Here is an 18,257-nt window from a genome sequence, read left to right on the forward strand (position 1 = left end):
CTCCAACACTTCAACACCACCCTCCTCCCTTCCCGACATTTTCCATTCACTTGTATCTCTCTTTCCTCGCAAAACCCCACCCCTTTCCTTCTTTTCTCTCTCTAATCCAAAGCCAAACCAAAATTTCCAAGAAAAAAAAATATATAACAAGTTATTAACAATCCTAACACACTACAGAAACAGATCCTTAGCCACCAAGTAGAGACCGAATAACAATGAGTATTCTCTTCCCAAGAAGTTCCTCAGCAGCAAAGAGGAAAAGGGTCATTAGAGAACTTGTTCAGGGTCGAGACTATGCTACTCAGTTGAAGTTTCTGCTTCAGAAGCCTATTGGCCCTGATGGGTCTGTTTCTGCTAAGGAACTTGTGGCCAATGTGCTGAGATCTTTCGCTGAAACTCTCTCTGTGTTGACTTCTTCTTCCGAGGATTCAACAAGTGGTCATGATCATGACGACGAGGTTATTGCTCAGAATCTTGTAATTTCCGGAGAAGATGCCTCGCAGGTGGCAAGCATTAATGATCCGAGTTCTGAGGATTCGACTGAGAGTAGGAAGGGATCAAAGGATCGGAGAGGGTCCTATAAAAGAAGGTTCTTTTTTTTTTCCTTTTCCTTCTCCGATCTAAACTGATTTTATCTTATGATAAACTAATTTCAGTTTGCGACAAATTTTTCTCTCTTAAGAATAGTTATAGAGAAACTTATCTAAATGGGGTTATATTATTTGGATGTTGTTTGTTATCTTACTTCCTCAGTCAACAAAGGATTGTGGTGACCGCTTCTATATAAAAAGAAAAGGCCGCTTGTGTTTTGTCAGGGATTTGGGGTGGTGGTGAGAAGGATTTGGTGAATTGGGATGTGTACGGACACTGTTCTATAGTTATAGTCATATTGTACGTATGAGTAAAGATAATCTTTCTTGAATAAAAAAAAAAGAACATTGAAACTTTGAGGTTAAGTTAATTAGACTTTTGAAATATTTTAATACTGAGAATTATTGTAGTGAGTTCTCTTCCGTTGATTTTGATAGTGCTAGGAGTTTTCAAGAGTTTTGCCTCAAGTGGGTTCCTTTATTTTAGCTTGGAGTGGCGTGCCTTGATATATGATCATATGGAACAATAATGCAGTAATTTCACATCATTTTATTTAATTTATTCTTTCCTTCATATTTATATTGAAAAATATTTTTTTTCGATCTCTATCTCCTTTTTGTTTTTATCATGTGTTACATAATTTGATTTTTTTTAGAAAAAAAGCAATGAGGAACAATTATTTTTCTTTATTTACATACTCTGAGTCTCCAACAATGGTGTATTATTACACGAAATAACATGCATGGTATATCTTAAATTGCTGCGCAGGAAGACTGAACAGACATGGACTATAGTTGCCCAAACTACTGATGATAATCATGCATGGAGAAAGTACGGACAAAAGGAAATCCTAAATTCTCAATTTCCCAGGTAATCATTATTTTCCATTTTTCTTGCACAGTCTTTTTTTTCCTACTTAAGGATAGATATTCACTCGTTTAATTTGTGCAAAAATTGCATCACTACCCATTGTATTTTTCTATTTTTGGTTCCTTTCCTTTCTTTGCATTGCCAAAGAAAACAGGTTGAGCAACAGAGTGATTTATATAGAAACATCATCTTAAAAAAATATTATAATTGGAAATGCTAGAAGTACACTTCTTTTTCCGTGTTATTTTTGTTGCATGTATGAACATTGCCTTTTCTGATCTACCAAATGTAGAAACCAAACTCAAACACGGAAACTGGAAACCAATTAATGCAGAAACCCGAATTAGGACACTTTGCTGATACACTGAGACTACTTCTTAGGATACTCAAATTCACCAGTAGTATTTCCGTGGGTACAATGAGTCTATATACATATATATAATTTTTAACTTTGTTTCAAAAACTTGTCTTCTATTACTTCAACTAACCATTTTTTTTTATAAATAATTTGCAGGAGTTACTTCAGGTGCACTAGAAAGTTTGAACAAGGTTGCCGAGCAACCAAACAAGTGCAACGGATACAAGAGAATCCCGATAGGTACAACATTACGTACATAGGCTTTCACACATGCAAAGACACCCTCAAGGCTCCACAAGTGGTGACACATTCTAAAACTTGGGACTCATTTCTTGGTCCTGAATCAAATGTGCCAAATGAACATTATTCCACCATTGGATCACAAAGCCAAATTGTAATACAAGAATATCCCAACGATGAGACTGATCCAAGTGATCTCACAGATGCTAACCTGTGGTCTGATTTGAAGGATTTTGAACTATCCAATGACAAGCCTGCAGGTTTGAAAATAGCACCTGAAAATGCAGATTCTGTGTATTCATGCACTGGCTCGAGAAGTTTGGACATGGATTTTGGGATATTCTCTCCTCATTTCTGCAGCACCGAGGACTTCCACTTTGATGAAAGCCAATTGCTTTAGTTACCCTTTCGTAATCTTTAACCATGTAATGTATTTTGATCAGATTGAATATTTTTAGATTTTGATTTTTCCAAGTTTCATGTGTACACCATGGAGTGAATAACAATTTGATGATCATTCACACATGCATGTCACCAAGTCAATCTAATTAATGTAATGTATGTTAATGTCTGTCTGAAATGTGCTTTGAAAAGATTGATTCGATAACATAGACCAAGTCAACTATATGTATAGGTGCTACATATAATATATATACCATATGTGTGCTTATATAGCTTCCTTTTCTTTTTGTCTCCTTGTAAGGCAGTGTCATGCATGAACCTATGAACCCACAGTGTGATTATTATAAAGGGTTATGGGACATGTACTTTGGTTCTAATTAGCCAAGTAATTAAGTGTAATATATGTTGATTTAATCAATTAAAATAAAAGTTTGGATTTGATAAACTGTGGCTTTAGGTCTCTTATTCGTTTACACTAATTTTTTATTTATGTATAATTGCTAATTTTAATTTCTAAAAAAACTTATTTCATTTTCTATTCTTATTTTCTTTTGTGTGTTTATGGAATAATTTATCTACATAGTTCGTAAGTTTATTGAATATATTTTGAGTTTGATAAATTTTGTTGCCTTACAGTACATATCCAAACCCCAACAACAATAAAATTTTATCCTACTAGTTGAAATTAGTCATATAAATAAGGTGACCTCATTCGATATATATACTTAAAAATAAAAAACTTCAAAATATTATTTATCATAAGACTCTTCATGAAAAATTCTCTCACCGTTATTTTTGGTGCCTCTCTCATCCTTTTTACAAGACTAGACATCATGACATTATCCTAAAATATTAATTTTTCATTAAAAATAAGATTATGTTTGAAAAAATATTTTAGTTAATTTCTAGTTTATGAGAAACTAATTTGATTATTTGGTAGATAAGTTTTTTTAATAGCTTCTTAGTAGTTTTTAGTATTTTTAGAAATGTTACTTCAAGTTGTATCTGATTATTAAAACACTAGTTTCTAACTTTTTATATTTTTTTTATCCTTACCGAATTTATCAAATTTCCTATCTATTCTTTTGTTATTATATTTTACATTTTTTATGATATAATATTTATTTTAACCATTGTACCATTATAATATTTAATTTATTATTTCAACACTATATTTTGTTTATTATTTTTTGAATAATTTTATATTAGATAATTTATTTTAACTATCACACTAATTAACATAATAAAAAGATAATGTCTATTTAAGTACTGTATTTTGTTATATTATTTTATACTTGATTAAAAATATTTTAAAAAATAATATAAGATTGATAATAAAATACTTAACATGGAAAAAATGTAACATAAAACAATACAATATGGATATATTTATTTTTATCATTTTATATTTTTCACGTATTTTAACGACTACTTTTATCTAAATTTTTTAATTTAATAACTTACATTTTCAATTTTTAACTAATTTTTCAGTTAATTTTGCAACATATCTTAAATCAAATAAGCCTCTGGATAGAAAAATGGTTGTGAACTATGACGGGCATGGAATTAAACTGAGGATGAATTGGCAAAGCAAATTAAACATGACATTGTTTTAAACTTAGTCACGACACCGGCTGCGATGTTCAGCACACAGACATGGAAACTTTAGCGAGTGGGACAGAATGTCGCTAATAAGTGGAGTACAAGGACATATGCGTATTGAGAAGGCAATTAATGGGTGGAAGATACATAATTAGACAAACAAAACTAGCTGTAGCTCAAGCTAGCTAGCTAATGAACAAAATGGGTCTTTTTCAAGAACATATAGTACATTGTTGAAGACTTTGTTTTGATTCTACCTTTGGAGTCTCTTCATAACCCAAGACTCCGATCCTTTCCTAACACCAAATAGCCATGACAAAAAGATAATTATTGCTCTGGAAAGGAAAAAAATGTAGTATATGGTTTCTGGATGTATTTTGCTTAAATCAATGCCTTTAATTATTATTATTTTATTTTTTTTGTAAAAAATACGTGCTTTCAATTATAAAGATTATTTTACTTTTCTATTGAAGACTTACAGTTATACTTATCTGGAGGGCGCCTGTTTGTAAAGATAAATTAAAATCAGGGCTACCGATAGAACAAATTATATTTTTTTCTCAAGACTTATCCAATAATTAATAAACTGTTTAATCAAATTTAAACTTTTTTTTAAATGAAAAAAATGAGAAAAAAAGAAAATACATTAAAAAAATGAAAAGAAGAGAAACTAAATAAAAAAGAAAAATATTTATATTTATTCAATAGATTGAAGGAAAAAAAAACAAATAATTATCATTTCTCCTTACTTTACACATGGAAATAAAAGAAGACAAGGATAACATTGAAATAATGAATCCACATGAATCAAATGTTTGATTTTGTAATTATCATAATTCAATATGAATTAGATAAGGGATGGTCTAATTGACCATAAGTAAAAATAAGGTTAAATAACATCGTCCTATATAATCCAATAGAATTATAACAATTATATTATGAGTTAGATTCTCTTTTAAGTTTTTTTATACACAAATCTTTAATTAATTATATACCTTTCCTTATATTTTTTACAAATCCATTAAACAAAGGGGGAAATCTAGAAGATTGATTTTGTGAAGAGAAATTGTGAATCAATTTAAAATAGACAAGTAATTAAAATAAGTTAAATTTAATGATGAGGGAGTTTCTAATATTGGGGCTCACACCAATACTTTGTATTGACTAAATTGTTTTACCTTTATACATGCTTTTACTGGTTTTTTATGAAGGTAAATTAACTTAAGGTAATCTCCATTCTTTTGCAGAATATAAGGTGTACATAATTGAATTTTCTACTTTTTGTGATAACTATGTTCAATTAAATCCATTGATTTCTTTGTTAATTCATTTAATTAGTCCTTAGAGGATTAAACATACTTTCATGATTTAATGCCAAAGTTCCTTCCCCATGGATCCAACAATTAGGTTAATGCTTCAATTCTTTCCCAAATGTCTAAAATTATCAAAAATAATTATGAAGCGTCTCACATAGGTGATAATTTCTATTCAAGAGTATGAAATGCATAAAAAATAAAATAAAAAGTAGCAATGTACCTCTAGTTTTATGGTTTCTTGTGTGAGATTTATAAATAACTGATTTTGTGTGTGAGTTTTACATAGTGGAGGCTTCATTTTGATAATTAATATTGTTATTATTTTGATTTTTAAGTTTAAGAAAGGAAGATTTGGAAGTATTGTTGAAGAGCTTGCTTAGCGAGACAGATTAGCTAAGCGAGGCTAATTCGCTTAGCGAGGAAACCAACTTGCCCAACTAGAGAAGAACCCTAGAGAATGTAAAGTCAAAGAGCAGCGCGCTAAGCGCGCAGCCAGCTCGCCCAGCGAATTCTTTGTTACTTCTTGTGCATAGCGCATCCATATCTGCTAAGCGCCTAGTCACTAACTCCCACTCAACGAGACATGCTCGTTGAGCGCGCATTCATAATCTGAGAAGCTCAAAAGTCTTTATAGATGAAACAAAAAGGAAAACGAAGAGACATGCAGTGTGGGTAAGAGAAAAACAGAGCATCAAGGCTGATGAAAGAAAAAGAGGTTGCTTTCTTCATACCTTCACTTCACCACTCCATTTTTATCTTGTTTTTAGCTTTGTAATGAGCTCTCCATGCTAATGGAAGACTAAACACTTCATTGTTGGGGAGTTTTTTCACTGAACATTCTTGATGTAAAAACTCTAACTATCTATTTAAGATTATTTGTTAGTGTTCTCTGCTTCTATTTGTGCTTATTTTCCATATTTGTGACTTGATCATCTGTTTATATGTTTTGTTAGGATTTAAGTATTGAAAAATGCTTTTCGTCCTTAGAACTTGGTAGAGCAACTAGAGGCCTTCATTTCTAGGAATAGTGTGAAGTAATCTAGTAAACATTGCATCTAATTCGTCATGTGGCTCGCTTAGAATGAATTTGTTTAGGAATGAAAAATGAAACTAAGAGGGCTAGGCTCTTTCATGTGAGGGATTACAGTTAGAGTAATTTGACGGTGCAAAGAACATTAGGATAATGTTAAATAGAGAAAAACTTCTTTAATCACATCAAGATCGAGAAAGTTCAGTAGAATACTCCCCGACATATTCACCTTAGTATTTGTTTCATCTTACAACTCAGCATTTATTTCTAGCATTTGTTCTTAAGTTGAGAAAAATTGTTACAGTTACTTAAAAACATGAATGAGCTATTTCATTTCACTTTACTGCATTTAAAAATTGTTTACAAGCTGAATATGCATCATTGAAGTACAAGAAATTTTCTGTGAATATGATACTCGGTCTTACCGTTTTAATTACTACTTGAATGAATTTGTGCACTTGCCAATGAGTATGAACAATAGGAAAATTAAATAGGAAATAAATCAAAAAGAAAAACCCAAAAAGAACATATGATAGAGGTGCAACCAACCCGTCTAATGATCATTTACATGAGATGGGAGATACTATGACAAGGTCAAGACTAAGAAGATGAAACAATCATTACAAGGTCTAATCCTAAAGATCAAAGAGAAAGAAGACCAATATGAATTAAGTGTTGCACCTAATTGGGCCACTTCCTACAAATTGATGAAGATGATTTGAGGCTAACTTGAAAAATCACTTTGAAAAACCCAATTTACGAAACATTCATGGGCTGAGTTTATAGAAAAATTATAATAAATTCATCCCGAGTCTACCAAATCTAAAATTAACTTAAAAAGACATTCATTTGCGGACAACGTAACAATACCCAAAATGTTCAAAAGAAACCCATCTCCAAAATTAAATTCAAAATTTGGAGTATAGAACTAGCTATAACCAAATCTTCCAAATTGTTACACAAGAGATGCTCTAACCTACTTGTCCCAACATTTAGATAGTAGAAATCCAAGAAAACACACTTTCCCATCATTAGCAATCTCATTCAAAAAAATTCCAAAAAAAAATTAGTTAACATCAGGACTGGGGTTTTGAGCCCCTTTTCTGCTCGCCACTCCCTCGCCAAAGATATTAGAAGAAAAATAAGATGAAAGTAAGATTAAAAGGAATTTTAGAGTCCAAAAATAATTTTAAAAACCCCTTAATTAAAAAAAAAAAAGGTTAGACATTAAAATTCATTTTCTAGTAATAAAGCATCACGTACTGAAGTTATGCGACTAATTCATTATTCGTTGATTCTAATTGGATTAACCAATTATATAATTCTCAGTAAAATTATATATATTCTGCTTCCTAGTGTAATATTTCCCCTTAAGCAGCTAAACTAATCTTCATCTCTTGTTCTATTCAATTTTTGGATCACTTTTATCTTCGGGAGAGAAGAGAAATTCCATGCTGTTATTACTGCTGCTACGAGAGTTGAACATAGCATCGGCCATATCCACCACAGGATAATCACCACCGAATCTTGAAGCGGAGGCTCCACCACTGCTGGCAGCGGTGCCACTGCCGCCACCAGGGTGGAGGCTGAGGTTCATTGTCGGAGACAATTGGGAGGAAATGGTGTTACTGTTATTTTGTGTTATGTCCACAAGTAGTTGTTGAAGTGGAACTGATGATAATGCTGTGGAGGACATGTGGCAAGTGTGGTCTCCTCTATATGTTACTTCGAATATGTTAGGGTTTTGATCAAGTCTTTGCACTTGCTTCTTGGCTTGGCATTCATATAACTTTTGGTGTGTGCACCTGTAGTAACTCCTGAGAAGAAACAAAGAACCATAAGTAACAATATATATGTATATAAAGTTAATTATACTGAAGAGAATGTTAACCTAAGATATAAGTGAAATGTATTTAATAGAAACAATCATTAGGGCGTTATTAAAAGTATTTGTTAGTATTTTTGAGACACCAATCAAAAAGACTCGATGATTAATCAAGCCATGATAAGGCATTTTCTTTGTCGGGCCGGGTTGATACTAGTTGTAAATATAGTAAAGAATCATTTGTCTTGTTCGATCAATTTGCTAATCGAGTGGTCACTGCATGCCATGAATTGTATGGCTCACCACCACTTGTTATTTATTACTTGGGACTGTGGGGAGGAGTTATATACTTCTGGGGTATGCCGACTTTTCTGACTTGAGCAAGAAATCTCAGAATCAAAATAAGTGTGCCATAAAAAAGAAAGTATAATTATTATTTTAGTTCTTTAATTTTGTTAGGTTTTATTTGATTATCTTATTATTAAAAGGTTTAATTAAGTTTTTAAATTTTTAAAAATAATTTATTTTGATTCTTTTATTTTTTAAAAATTTAATTAGATCTTTTATATTAATTCAATTTAATCATATTTTTTATTTTATTTGCTCCAAATTTTTTGAAAATTGAAACTGAATTTAATTTATAATGAGATCAAATTGAACCATATTAAAAAATAAGAAATCGATAGTTGAAACTTTTAAAAATAAAAAGACATAGCAATGCTTTAATAATAAAACTTGGATCTAATTGAATATTTTAATAATAAAATAACTAAATTGAACTTAAAAATTAAATTAGAAGATCAAAATTATAATTAAATAAAAAGAAATAGCAATGCTTTGCATGAGTATCATATATGTCAAAATCATTTTGCAACCACCTCAATTGTAGTTTTGTTTATAGACTACTAGTTAATATATAGATAGTGTATAAGTTTACAACATCAAAAGGGACGTGTTATTTGGGCGTTTCAATGTTGCCAGGTAGATGCCCTCGATATAAGTTTTTTTTAGAAGCTAAGAGCCTAAGATGCCCTTGAGATAAGTTGCAGTAATGAGTTGAATTGATCAAGTCGTGTAATTAATTTACCAATTAATTGATCAAGTCGTATAATTAATTTACCAATAATAATATCACCAACCATACCTTGGGAACTTGGAGCCAAGTATTTCTTTCTGGCCATATTTCCTCCAAGTGAAGCCATCCTCCGGTGGCATCTCTGTGTTTCCAAACTGTGGGGCAGGAACCATCACTTTTCTCTTCTCTTGATTAGCTTCCCTGCTTCTAGTTAAATGTATATAATAAGAGATATAATCATCAAGTCAAAATATAATTTCCAAGAAACTACTTTGTAAAAGATATTAATTTATTGTACTATTCATCAATAGGGTAGTCAAAATTATACAAAATGATATTGTTAATTAACCAAAAGTGTAGTTGATATAAGAAGTATCCATGTGACTTGTTGCCTAATTACCAAGAAAGGTGTTGGAAAGTTTCGTTTTACTTTTTAGCTAGCCAGCACCCATTCGGATACATTGCAATAATCGAGTACGGTCTACAATAAACTAAAGCTAGCTAGCTGGAAAAAAACCTAAAAGCTTTCCACTAGTGAACTTTTGTTTTCTTTTGTTTTCTTTTGTTTCTTTGAATTATAGTCTGTGCATGGTTGTATATGTGTAAGTCATCTACAATTCATGAGGATGGACACAAGTTCTTTAGCATTTCATTGTTCCATACTGGTATTCGATAACGGTTATTTAACAGCATAAATTCTAATAAAAATGAATTCGCACAATTTATTAAGGAAAATGTTTTCCAATATCCAAGACATTCCTATTAAATACCTTTTGTGTTGTTTCTTGAAAACTCGTTTATATTCCATCTCCTCCCTTTTGTATTCAATCATGAGTGCTTTACATCATTTTTTTATATTACAGATTTCTTTTCATCTCCCTTAAAAATAGTCTCTTTCACTCCTTTTCTCCTTTATGCTTTCAAACACAAACCCATCATTTATCACACTAACATTTTTTTTTCATTTATCTTTCACTTTTCTATTTCTTTCTTCTATAAAACTACCCATCACATCTATTATAATATACCCTAAGGGGAAGAGATCGAAAATATATATTTTGTTCGATCTCTATCACATCGATCAATATTTTATCGCAAGGGTACTGCTAGCAAATTGAAAAATGATGCAGACACTTTGTCCTAATCTACACTAAAAGAGAAAGAGAGTAAAAAAGATAGATGCATTAAGTAATATAATTCAATTCGAAGGCAATAACTAATATAGATGCTCCTTTTTGTATCTTTTTCATGGGTCTTTATTTTGATACACCTTGTGCTTAAAGTAAAGGTAATTTTTTTATTTCTAGCTAAAATCTTTGCCTATAAAAAAAAATACATATAATTCGATAAAAAGAAATATGAAGAGTACTAATTAATTAAGTGTACGGATGCACATGGGAGCCTAAACACCACTTTTTACAACATACACTTGCGGGTTAAGAAACTTAAGATGTCATAATGGTTTATTTGGTTAATTTGTTATGATCTCTATGGTTACGTAGAAATAGTTGTATTCCAAAATGATGCTCCTAATATTGAATTTATTCGAGGTGGTGATAAAAAAATTTAGATCTTGGGTTAAATTGTCTAGTAGGATGAGTAACTTGTCCTTTTCGTTTTATAAATGATGAATGGATTTCGTGGAATGCTTAGGTTAGAAAGTGTAAGGGATGTAGTAATACTACATGGTCGAAATTATGTAGGGTGGGAATACTGACAGTCATTACATACATATATATATATATATATATATAATTACTTTAGAAAATTATTGTAATGTGTTCAGTGATATTCATTTTATTTTCCATTCTCTAGCTAGGCTTTCATTTCAAGCAAGAACCCTAATCCTTTTCCACCCTACGATCACGAATTCATCTCCTTTCTCAATTCTCAAATACCTCAATTTATTTTTAGTTCAATTTTGCATATAACCTAGTTATCCGGGGTGCAAGGCATTACTGTATGCATAAGTCACCATCATCAATCAAACAATCAGAATCATACTAAAGTGAAATTAAAAACTATTGAAGAGTAATAACAACATATTCACTAACATATATTTTCGTAATTATAGGTATTAAACGAATAATTAAACCTATGTATAATATACCTTCTTCGTGGTCGTGATGAAGATTCGTTGATTCCTTGCATTTCTTCAGGTCCCTTGTTTCTCTCAAAATTATCTTCCCCATCTCTCCCTCCCATTTCACCAATCTGAAGGGTACTCCTTGCAGCATGAAACTGATGCATTTGAAACAACTGATCCATTGTTAGTGCATGACTAGACCTTAGCCATTCCTGCATTAGAGTAGCATCCATCTGAGGTTGCAGCTGTGTCGTTTCATGAACCAACGTTGGAGGAGATTCGTCCGAAGTTTGGTTCTGTCGGGAAAATTGTAACATCTTTTCCTTGGCACCACTGAAAGCCTCAGTTATCTGATCAATGGACAAGGACATCATAGCTGGTTGGTTCGCCAAGTTGGGTAGGTCTTGTTCAAGGTTTTGGGCCAATACACAAGCGCGTCGAATCGAATTTATTACCTCTTCCATCATTGTTTCTAATTCTAGGTATGGGGTTGGTTAAAAATAAACAAAGGGTAATAATTATATTTATATGTTTAATTTGTGGTCAAACTGAAAGCTTCGTGCTAAGTTTCTACGTTGGTGCTGTGGTGTGAGGAAATATCGAAGCAATAATATAAAGAGAACATGCATATATGTTTCCATTTACCCGGCACTGAAAAAAAAGGGGTTTTGGAATGGAAGTGTGGAAAAGACGACTTGGTCGTTGGTCGTTTAGAATTGTAGCTACTTGGAATTTCAAACTTGATGATCTTTTCTTTGGGTCTAGACGAAGACCCCATTTTTGCCCTATTGAAACGATTGCTTTTGATTTGGACCCCTTAGATGAATTTTCTATGCTTTAGACCCAACTTGGAAATTGTCTTCTCGGCGTATACACTATGCGATTATTAATTCCTACGTTCTTGGAACGATCCTTTAATCTCAATTCTTAGTGTATACTCGGTTCGGTTGAACAAATTAATAGGACAAAACAAGATTTCATTATTTTCAACATAAAAAATTGAGCGGTACATCATATTCATTTTTTTATATTTTTCGTATTCACACATGCATGTTAAAGGAATAACTTTCATTGTCTCATATTTGTGCTCACAAAACATTTCCAAACAAGGTAAGGTCAATAAATTCTCAGGAATAATATTGGATTTACATGAATAACAAACAATAACCTTGTTCAGTGAATTTTAACTATTTAATATACATAAGAATATCTGAGAGCAAATTATGGGAATGTAAATTTATAAATGTGAGATTTTTTTTTACAAGCTTAAAAAAATTGTGGCTTGTGGGTATTGCTGATTCATAAAGAAATAATATTACCTTATCATATGTTTTATTTGTACTCTGACGGAGTGGCCAAGCTGCACCTGCATTAAAAATATGAAAAGTTATTTTTTTAAAATTAAGTATTAGTTTTTCAATATAACATTAATTATTTTGTTTTACTTATATCTCTTATAAATTAATGATGAACTATAAAATCTAAAGATGAAAATGATAATGTAAGATTAATTTTATCATATTAATTTTTTCATTTATTTATTATTTTTTCTTGATGTGTAAAATAACTTATGACCACAATTATTTTGGGATGAGAGAGTAATAAATAAATGTTTTTTTAACATATTGAAATAAGGCTAATTTTATTTATCAATATCTTTTTTAAATAAAATATTTAAATTCAATTTTGAAAATGATAATGATTGATTAAAAAAGATGAGATTAAAAAAAATCTATAAACATTCTCATTAAAAAATAACTCCTAATAAAAAATTTAAGTTTTTCATTTCTCAAAAAAAAATGCATAATTTCTAAACGTTTATTAAATTTAAAAATAAGTGTTTTATTAAAAAAAGAAAAACAAACGGACTCATAACTGTTCATGCTATTTTATAAAATTTCCTTCAGCACCAGCATTGATTGGACTAATGTGAGTTGCCTTATTCTGGAATTACTGTTTTATTTATGTAACCTGGTGTACATATTTTTTATGCATTCTTGGATAAGTCCGCACCACATGGTCAAGCACTTTGTACTAGGTTGTTGTAGCAAGGCTGATAATTCTAACAACTATTTTTATGACAATTGTCACGTTAACACACCTGAAGATTACATGTCTATTGTGTGATCCCTATGTGCAAGAACCAAAGAAAAATAATTGTAACAATACTTTTACACAGGAATTGTTGGTAGGAATGAATCTTTGAAGGGTAGAAGAAAAAGAGGTAACAACGAAAGCTGTGCATCATGTCTTTCAGACGTGGATCATCACTTTTCTTTAGGCTTAACTTGCTCCCATCAATACCAAAACCTTAGTTTGCTCCAGTTTATATAAACCATCTCTGTAGGGTCCATTGGAGAAACAGTTTTCACTCATTATCCCGCAATATTTTGTTTCATTTTATAGTTTGGACCAAAAAAATGCTCTCATTTGTTAGAACAGTAGTGGCTGGCTAAGGTAGTTTTCTTTGTCATTGACATGTTCTCTGAACTAGTGGATGGACCCATGCATTTGATAGGCATGTCTAACTAACCAATCCTCTACACCAACTTAGGATTATCTTATGCTGGTATTTTGCCTAGCACGTGTGAATTGAAGTTGAGTTAATTAAGTTTTTCTATTATGTTAAGAAAACCACTTAAGTTAACCAAATATGGTATGTAAACTTTAGCTTTATTTGGGCACGATACCCACGCTTTGTAATTAAACCTTCTGTTTGTTTTGTCTTTTATTTCCTACGTTACCAAAAATAAATGCAGTGTATATAAAGACTAAAAGCTCCATTAAGATGTCTAAACTTGCGTAAGTTTAGTGTGTAATATCTTTCTAAAAAATAAAATAAATTTTTCGTGTAATATATTTTTAAAAAATAAAATAACTTTGTTTCATTAATAAATATTAGTCAACTAGTTGGTCAGTGGCCGTTGCAATTTTGATAGCTTGGACAAAATAAATACAGTAATATTTATTGTGCTCAATTTTGACAGATATATTATTCATGTAAAGATTTTCATCATATCAATTAGTCAATAATAATTATATATAAATTTTAAGTAATTATATATTATTAAACTCAATAATTTTTAATGATATGAAAGTCCATAATTATTTGCCAATGTAATTTTTTATTTCAATTAAATTCATATTTATTTATTTATTCTAAAAAATCATATTTATGTCTGTGAAATATGTTGTTTTCTATTATATTTATCTTATCTTCTTCCTTGATTTTTTTAAACATTTTAAAATACGATTAAAAATCATAATGAACTTAATAGCTTATTCTGTTAATGCATAGCCTACCAAGTACCAACATATATATCTCCCCTACCAAGTTAAGAAATTTATCATTAAAAATGCAAATATAAATAATCAATAATTATGTATAATAAAAGTATATACACAAATAAACATCGTATTTTGCATGAACTTTTGTGCTAATTAAATTCATAGATTATTAATTAAAAATGATAGGCCGACTCTATAAAGATCCAAAAGAAAGAAAAAGTAATTTAATAATTTTATACGATGAATTTAGTATATTTTTTTCTAAACGAAGATGATGTCATAGTTGTTATTCCATGTAGACCTATAATTTTTATTAGTACAGGTTTTGTACTGTGTATTGATTATCAATGAAAAATAAATATCTCAATAGCCATTTATCTTGGCATATTATGGTAATCTTCGTATTTCACTGTTTTGAAAATTAGATCAAATGGATCGGTTAGACCAAAAAACTATTTGAACTAGCCGTTGTCTGGTTCAAATAAACCACTGAAGTGGGTTATAGATAAACCAACTACAGAACCAAAAAATCAGACACAAAATGTGAAAAAATTGATGAAAACAAATCAAGAACCGACAGAAAACTGGTATACATCTGGTCAATAAAAAAATGCTTAATACGTACAGTGTTATTTTGATTTTTTTTTTCTTGAAAAAAAGCTACGGTATTTATCATCTCTTTTTAATTTTAGAGATAAATTTGTTGTTGTTAACGGATATTATTGTGTATTATTGAAATTTACGCCTAAGTATTATAATATATATTTGATTTGAACTTTTTATATATGCGTACTTTAAATGTGTTTCTTTTTACTGCTACTTTAAATGTTAAGAATCTACAAAGTTATATGTTTTAGTTTTTATAATTTCATAAAATTCTGATATATATTTCTTTAATACTATTTAATGTGTATTATATAATTATTGATATTATTTTTTCAACACCGGTTCAATTATAGTTAAGTCGTTAAATCTTGAACAATGTCTTGATTGGTTAAAAAAAACATTAGTTTTTTCTTTTAAAAAAAAGCTTGAGCTGAATTTAATTATTAACCGAGTGTTTAGAGTAAGTTTTTATATATTTTAGTAAGAAGGGTAGCTTAATTAAGGAGCAAGATAATGTTGATAAGATGTTCTTTTTAATGCTGATAACTACAAGTCTACAAGAGTAGACTCAAGGCTTTGTACTTATGTGAAAGTGGTGAATGCTGATCACACAGCTCTCTGGTCTGGACCTCATTTGTACGTTCTCCAAGTTGCACATCTGTCAATAAGAACTTTCTTGTTAATCTTCCTTCACAAGTAAATGGAAAAATATCTTTATATTAATAGCATATGCTTCCAAACTGGTCACTTTTTAATTTTTAATTCTTAACTTTTTTAGGTTTTTTTTTCACCAAGATCACAATGGTGCCAGTACTAATTCTCATTAAAAAATTAATCATTAATTATCTTTAATGATTTTTTTTTCAATCATATTTTTTTCATCAAGATTTCAATTCAAGATTTTCTTAAGAAAATCGAGTTAAGTACTACCTAGACTAAGAATTTCTTGATGTTAGATTTTTTTTTAAATGATATTTTAATTCAATTTATTTTGAAGAAATAATCTTCTTTTTAGTGATTTTTTAAAAGAAATTGATGAAAATGAATAATTATTTTAACAAAAAGAAATTCTTAAATTAACTTATAGAATTTTCTTCAAATCTACAACCGATGTCGTTGGTTTGTGGGATTAACTAAAATAAGTTAATCTTTTTATGTCTGTTTATTGGAAAGGGGTCAAACGTCCATTACTGCTTGATGCCCGTTCAAGTGTTCAACCTTACAGCTTATTGTTGTCAAAGTCAACTGAGACATACTATGAACAATCTTGCTCCTTAAGCTACCTTCATATATACTAAAAGTAATAATTTAAGGATTATATATTATTTTTTGAATCCTTATAAAACAAGTGAGTTTTTATTTTTGTTTTTATTTAAAAAAACAGTTTTCACCCTTCAAAAGGTTTAAATAATTGTTTTTTCCTATGTTATAATTGACATTTGTTAATTATTTATGTATTTAACGAAAAGTTAAATAATGATTTCAAATGATATCCACTGATGTAGTAGTTTTATGACAACAAATGATACCTCTAAAAAAAATTATAGATCATTAAAAAAAATTATTTATTTACATTAAAATTACTGTTAATATAAAAATAGTGATTTCATATTTTAGAAAGATGAAAATTAAAGAAAATATTTTACAAAAGATCAAAATTAAAAAAAAATCACAAGGATTAAAACATTTATTTTAAATTTTAGAAGAATGAAAAAGAAAGAAAAAAATTACAAATTCAATCAAACCTTTCTTTTATTACAGCTGCATGAGTCTGATATTATATAGAGTTGGACTCATGTGCACAAGTGGATTGTGTCTCTGGTAATAGGGCAGCAAAACAAGGTGCCGCAATAGTTTGGTTGGTGCCGCCATAGGACTTGAGAAACAACTGAATTTTTATTTAAAATAAATGGAAAAAATAGAATCACCATTATTTTTATTTAAATTGAGAAAAACTGAAAAAATAGTTTTATGCTTTGGGTAATAATTTGAGTTTAATGGTGATGTAGTGATGGTGTAAAGTTATTTTATATAGTTATTCAATCATAAATTATTATTAACATGATTTTTAAGATAATTTTATGAAAGTCAATAAATTTATCATAAATAGTAATTTATGATTGGATGATAATAAATAATTTTTTCTCGTGATTTTTATTATTACCATAGATAAACAAAAATAAAATTGTACATGCTCATTGCAAAGTCATGACATGATAGTAACTGGAATTAAGCACGACAGATTCATTGTAGGCTGCTTCCCATCCTAGCCCACACTGCCTAATAGGAATGATGAACTCCACATGTGACTATGTTATTACTTATTATCCCCCTTGTTTGTAGTTTTGTTCAGCAAAAGTTTATGAGACCACTGTATTTATATAATTTTCTACATCCTTTTTTGCACATAATTTGGGCCTGAGTCCTGAACTATATTTATGACAAACGACAGAGTAAAGCAAGCAGGAAATATATATATCCATTCATTTCTTCGAAACGAAACTTTGGTTAAAAAATATTTATGCTTATTGTAAAGGAATTGAACAAAAACTGAGGCCCTTGTATGGTATGAAATTAAAAAGGTCTAACGAATGTGCTGTGGTCATCTACCACGTTCTGATTGTAATTCTTAAGTGACTTGAAGCTACTTGCTGATCAAGTATATTTGCCAATTTGGTCTTTTGATGCCAACGCTCTAGCTGCTATTCGAAAATAATTACCGATTTTTATTTTTTCCCATAAAAAACAGTAATTATTTTCGAAAAATAAACTAAATCATTGCACTAAGTGTCAGAAAAAGATATCAATAGCATTCTGCACAAGCATCTTAATAGATCCTATCTTTCTGCAGCACAAGATCGAAGCCATTGAACAAAAGAACTGCACAATCCATATAAGGACACGGCAAGCTAGTAACATAAAATGAAAGGTTTAAAAAAAGAAATTGACTTTAGACACACAAGAGCAG

The 18,257-nt window shown here is 30.0% G+C and overlaps 2 protein-coding genes across 4 annotated transcripts; one reads left to right on the forward strand and one right to left on the reverse strand.

Moving 5' to 3' along the window:
• Window positions 1-52: 52 nt before the first annotated feature.
• Window positions 53-2,904, forward strand: WRKY76 (WRKY transcription factor 76). The gene is made up of 3 exons (NM_001368716.1): window positions 53-589; window positions 1,360-1,461; window positions 1,976-2,904. Exons 1-3 carry the CDS (start codon window positions 216-218, stop codon window positions 2,457-2,459), a joined length of 960 nt encoding a protein of 319 aa, NP_001355645.1. The 5' UTR covers window positions 53-215; the 3' UTR covers window positions 2,460-2,904.
• A 4,003-nt stretch (window positions 2,905-6,907) lies between these two features.
• Window positions 6,908-12,142, reverse strand: LOC100786198 (WRKY transcription factor 55). 3 transcript variants are annotated; one of them, XM_006581646.3, is made up of 3 exons: window positions 11,420-12,142; window positions 9,379-9,510; window positions 6,908-8,226 (listed from the first exon to the last, which is right to left on the reverse strand). In XM_006581646.3, exons 1-3 carry the CDS (start codon window positions 11,860-11,862, stop codon window positions 7,812-7,814), a joined length of 990 nt encoding a protein of 329 aa, XP_006581709.1. In that variant the 5' UTR covers window positions 11,863-12,142; the 3' UTR covers window positions 6,908-7,811. The 3 variants fall into 3 exon arrangements, with proteins under 3 accessions (XP_006581709.1, XP_006581708.1, XP_003528014.1); XM_006581645.4 differs by having other exon boundaries at window positions 6,909-8,226; window positions 9,379-9,513; XM_003527966.4 differs by having other exon boundaries at window positions 6,909-8,226; window positions 9,379-9,516.
• Between the last annotated feature and the right edge of the window lie 6,115 nt (window positions 12,143-18,257).

Source organism: Glycine max, chromosome 6 (genome assembly GCF_000004515.6).
Source record: "Glycine max cultivar Williams 82 chromosome 6, Glycine_max_v4.0, whole genome shotgun sequence".
NCBI lineage: Eukaryota > Viridiplantae > Streptophyta > Magnoliopsida > Fabales > Fabaceae > Glycine > Glycine max.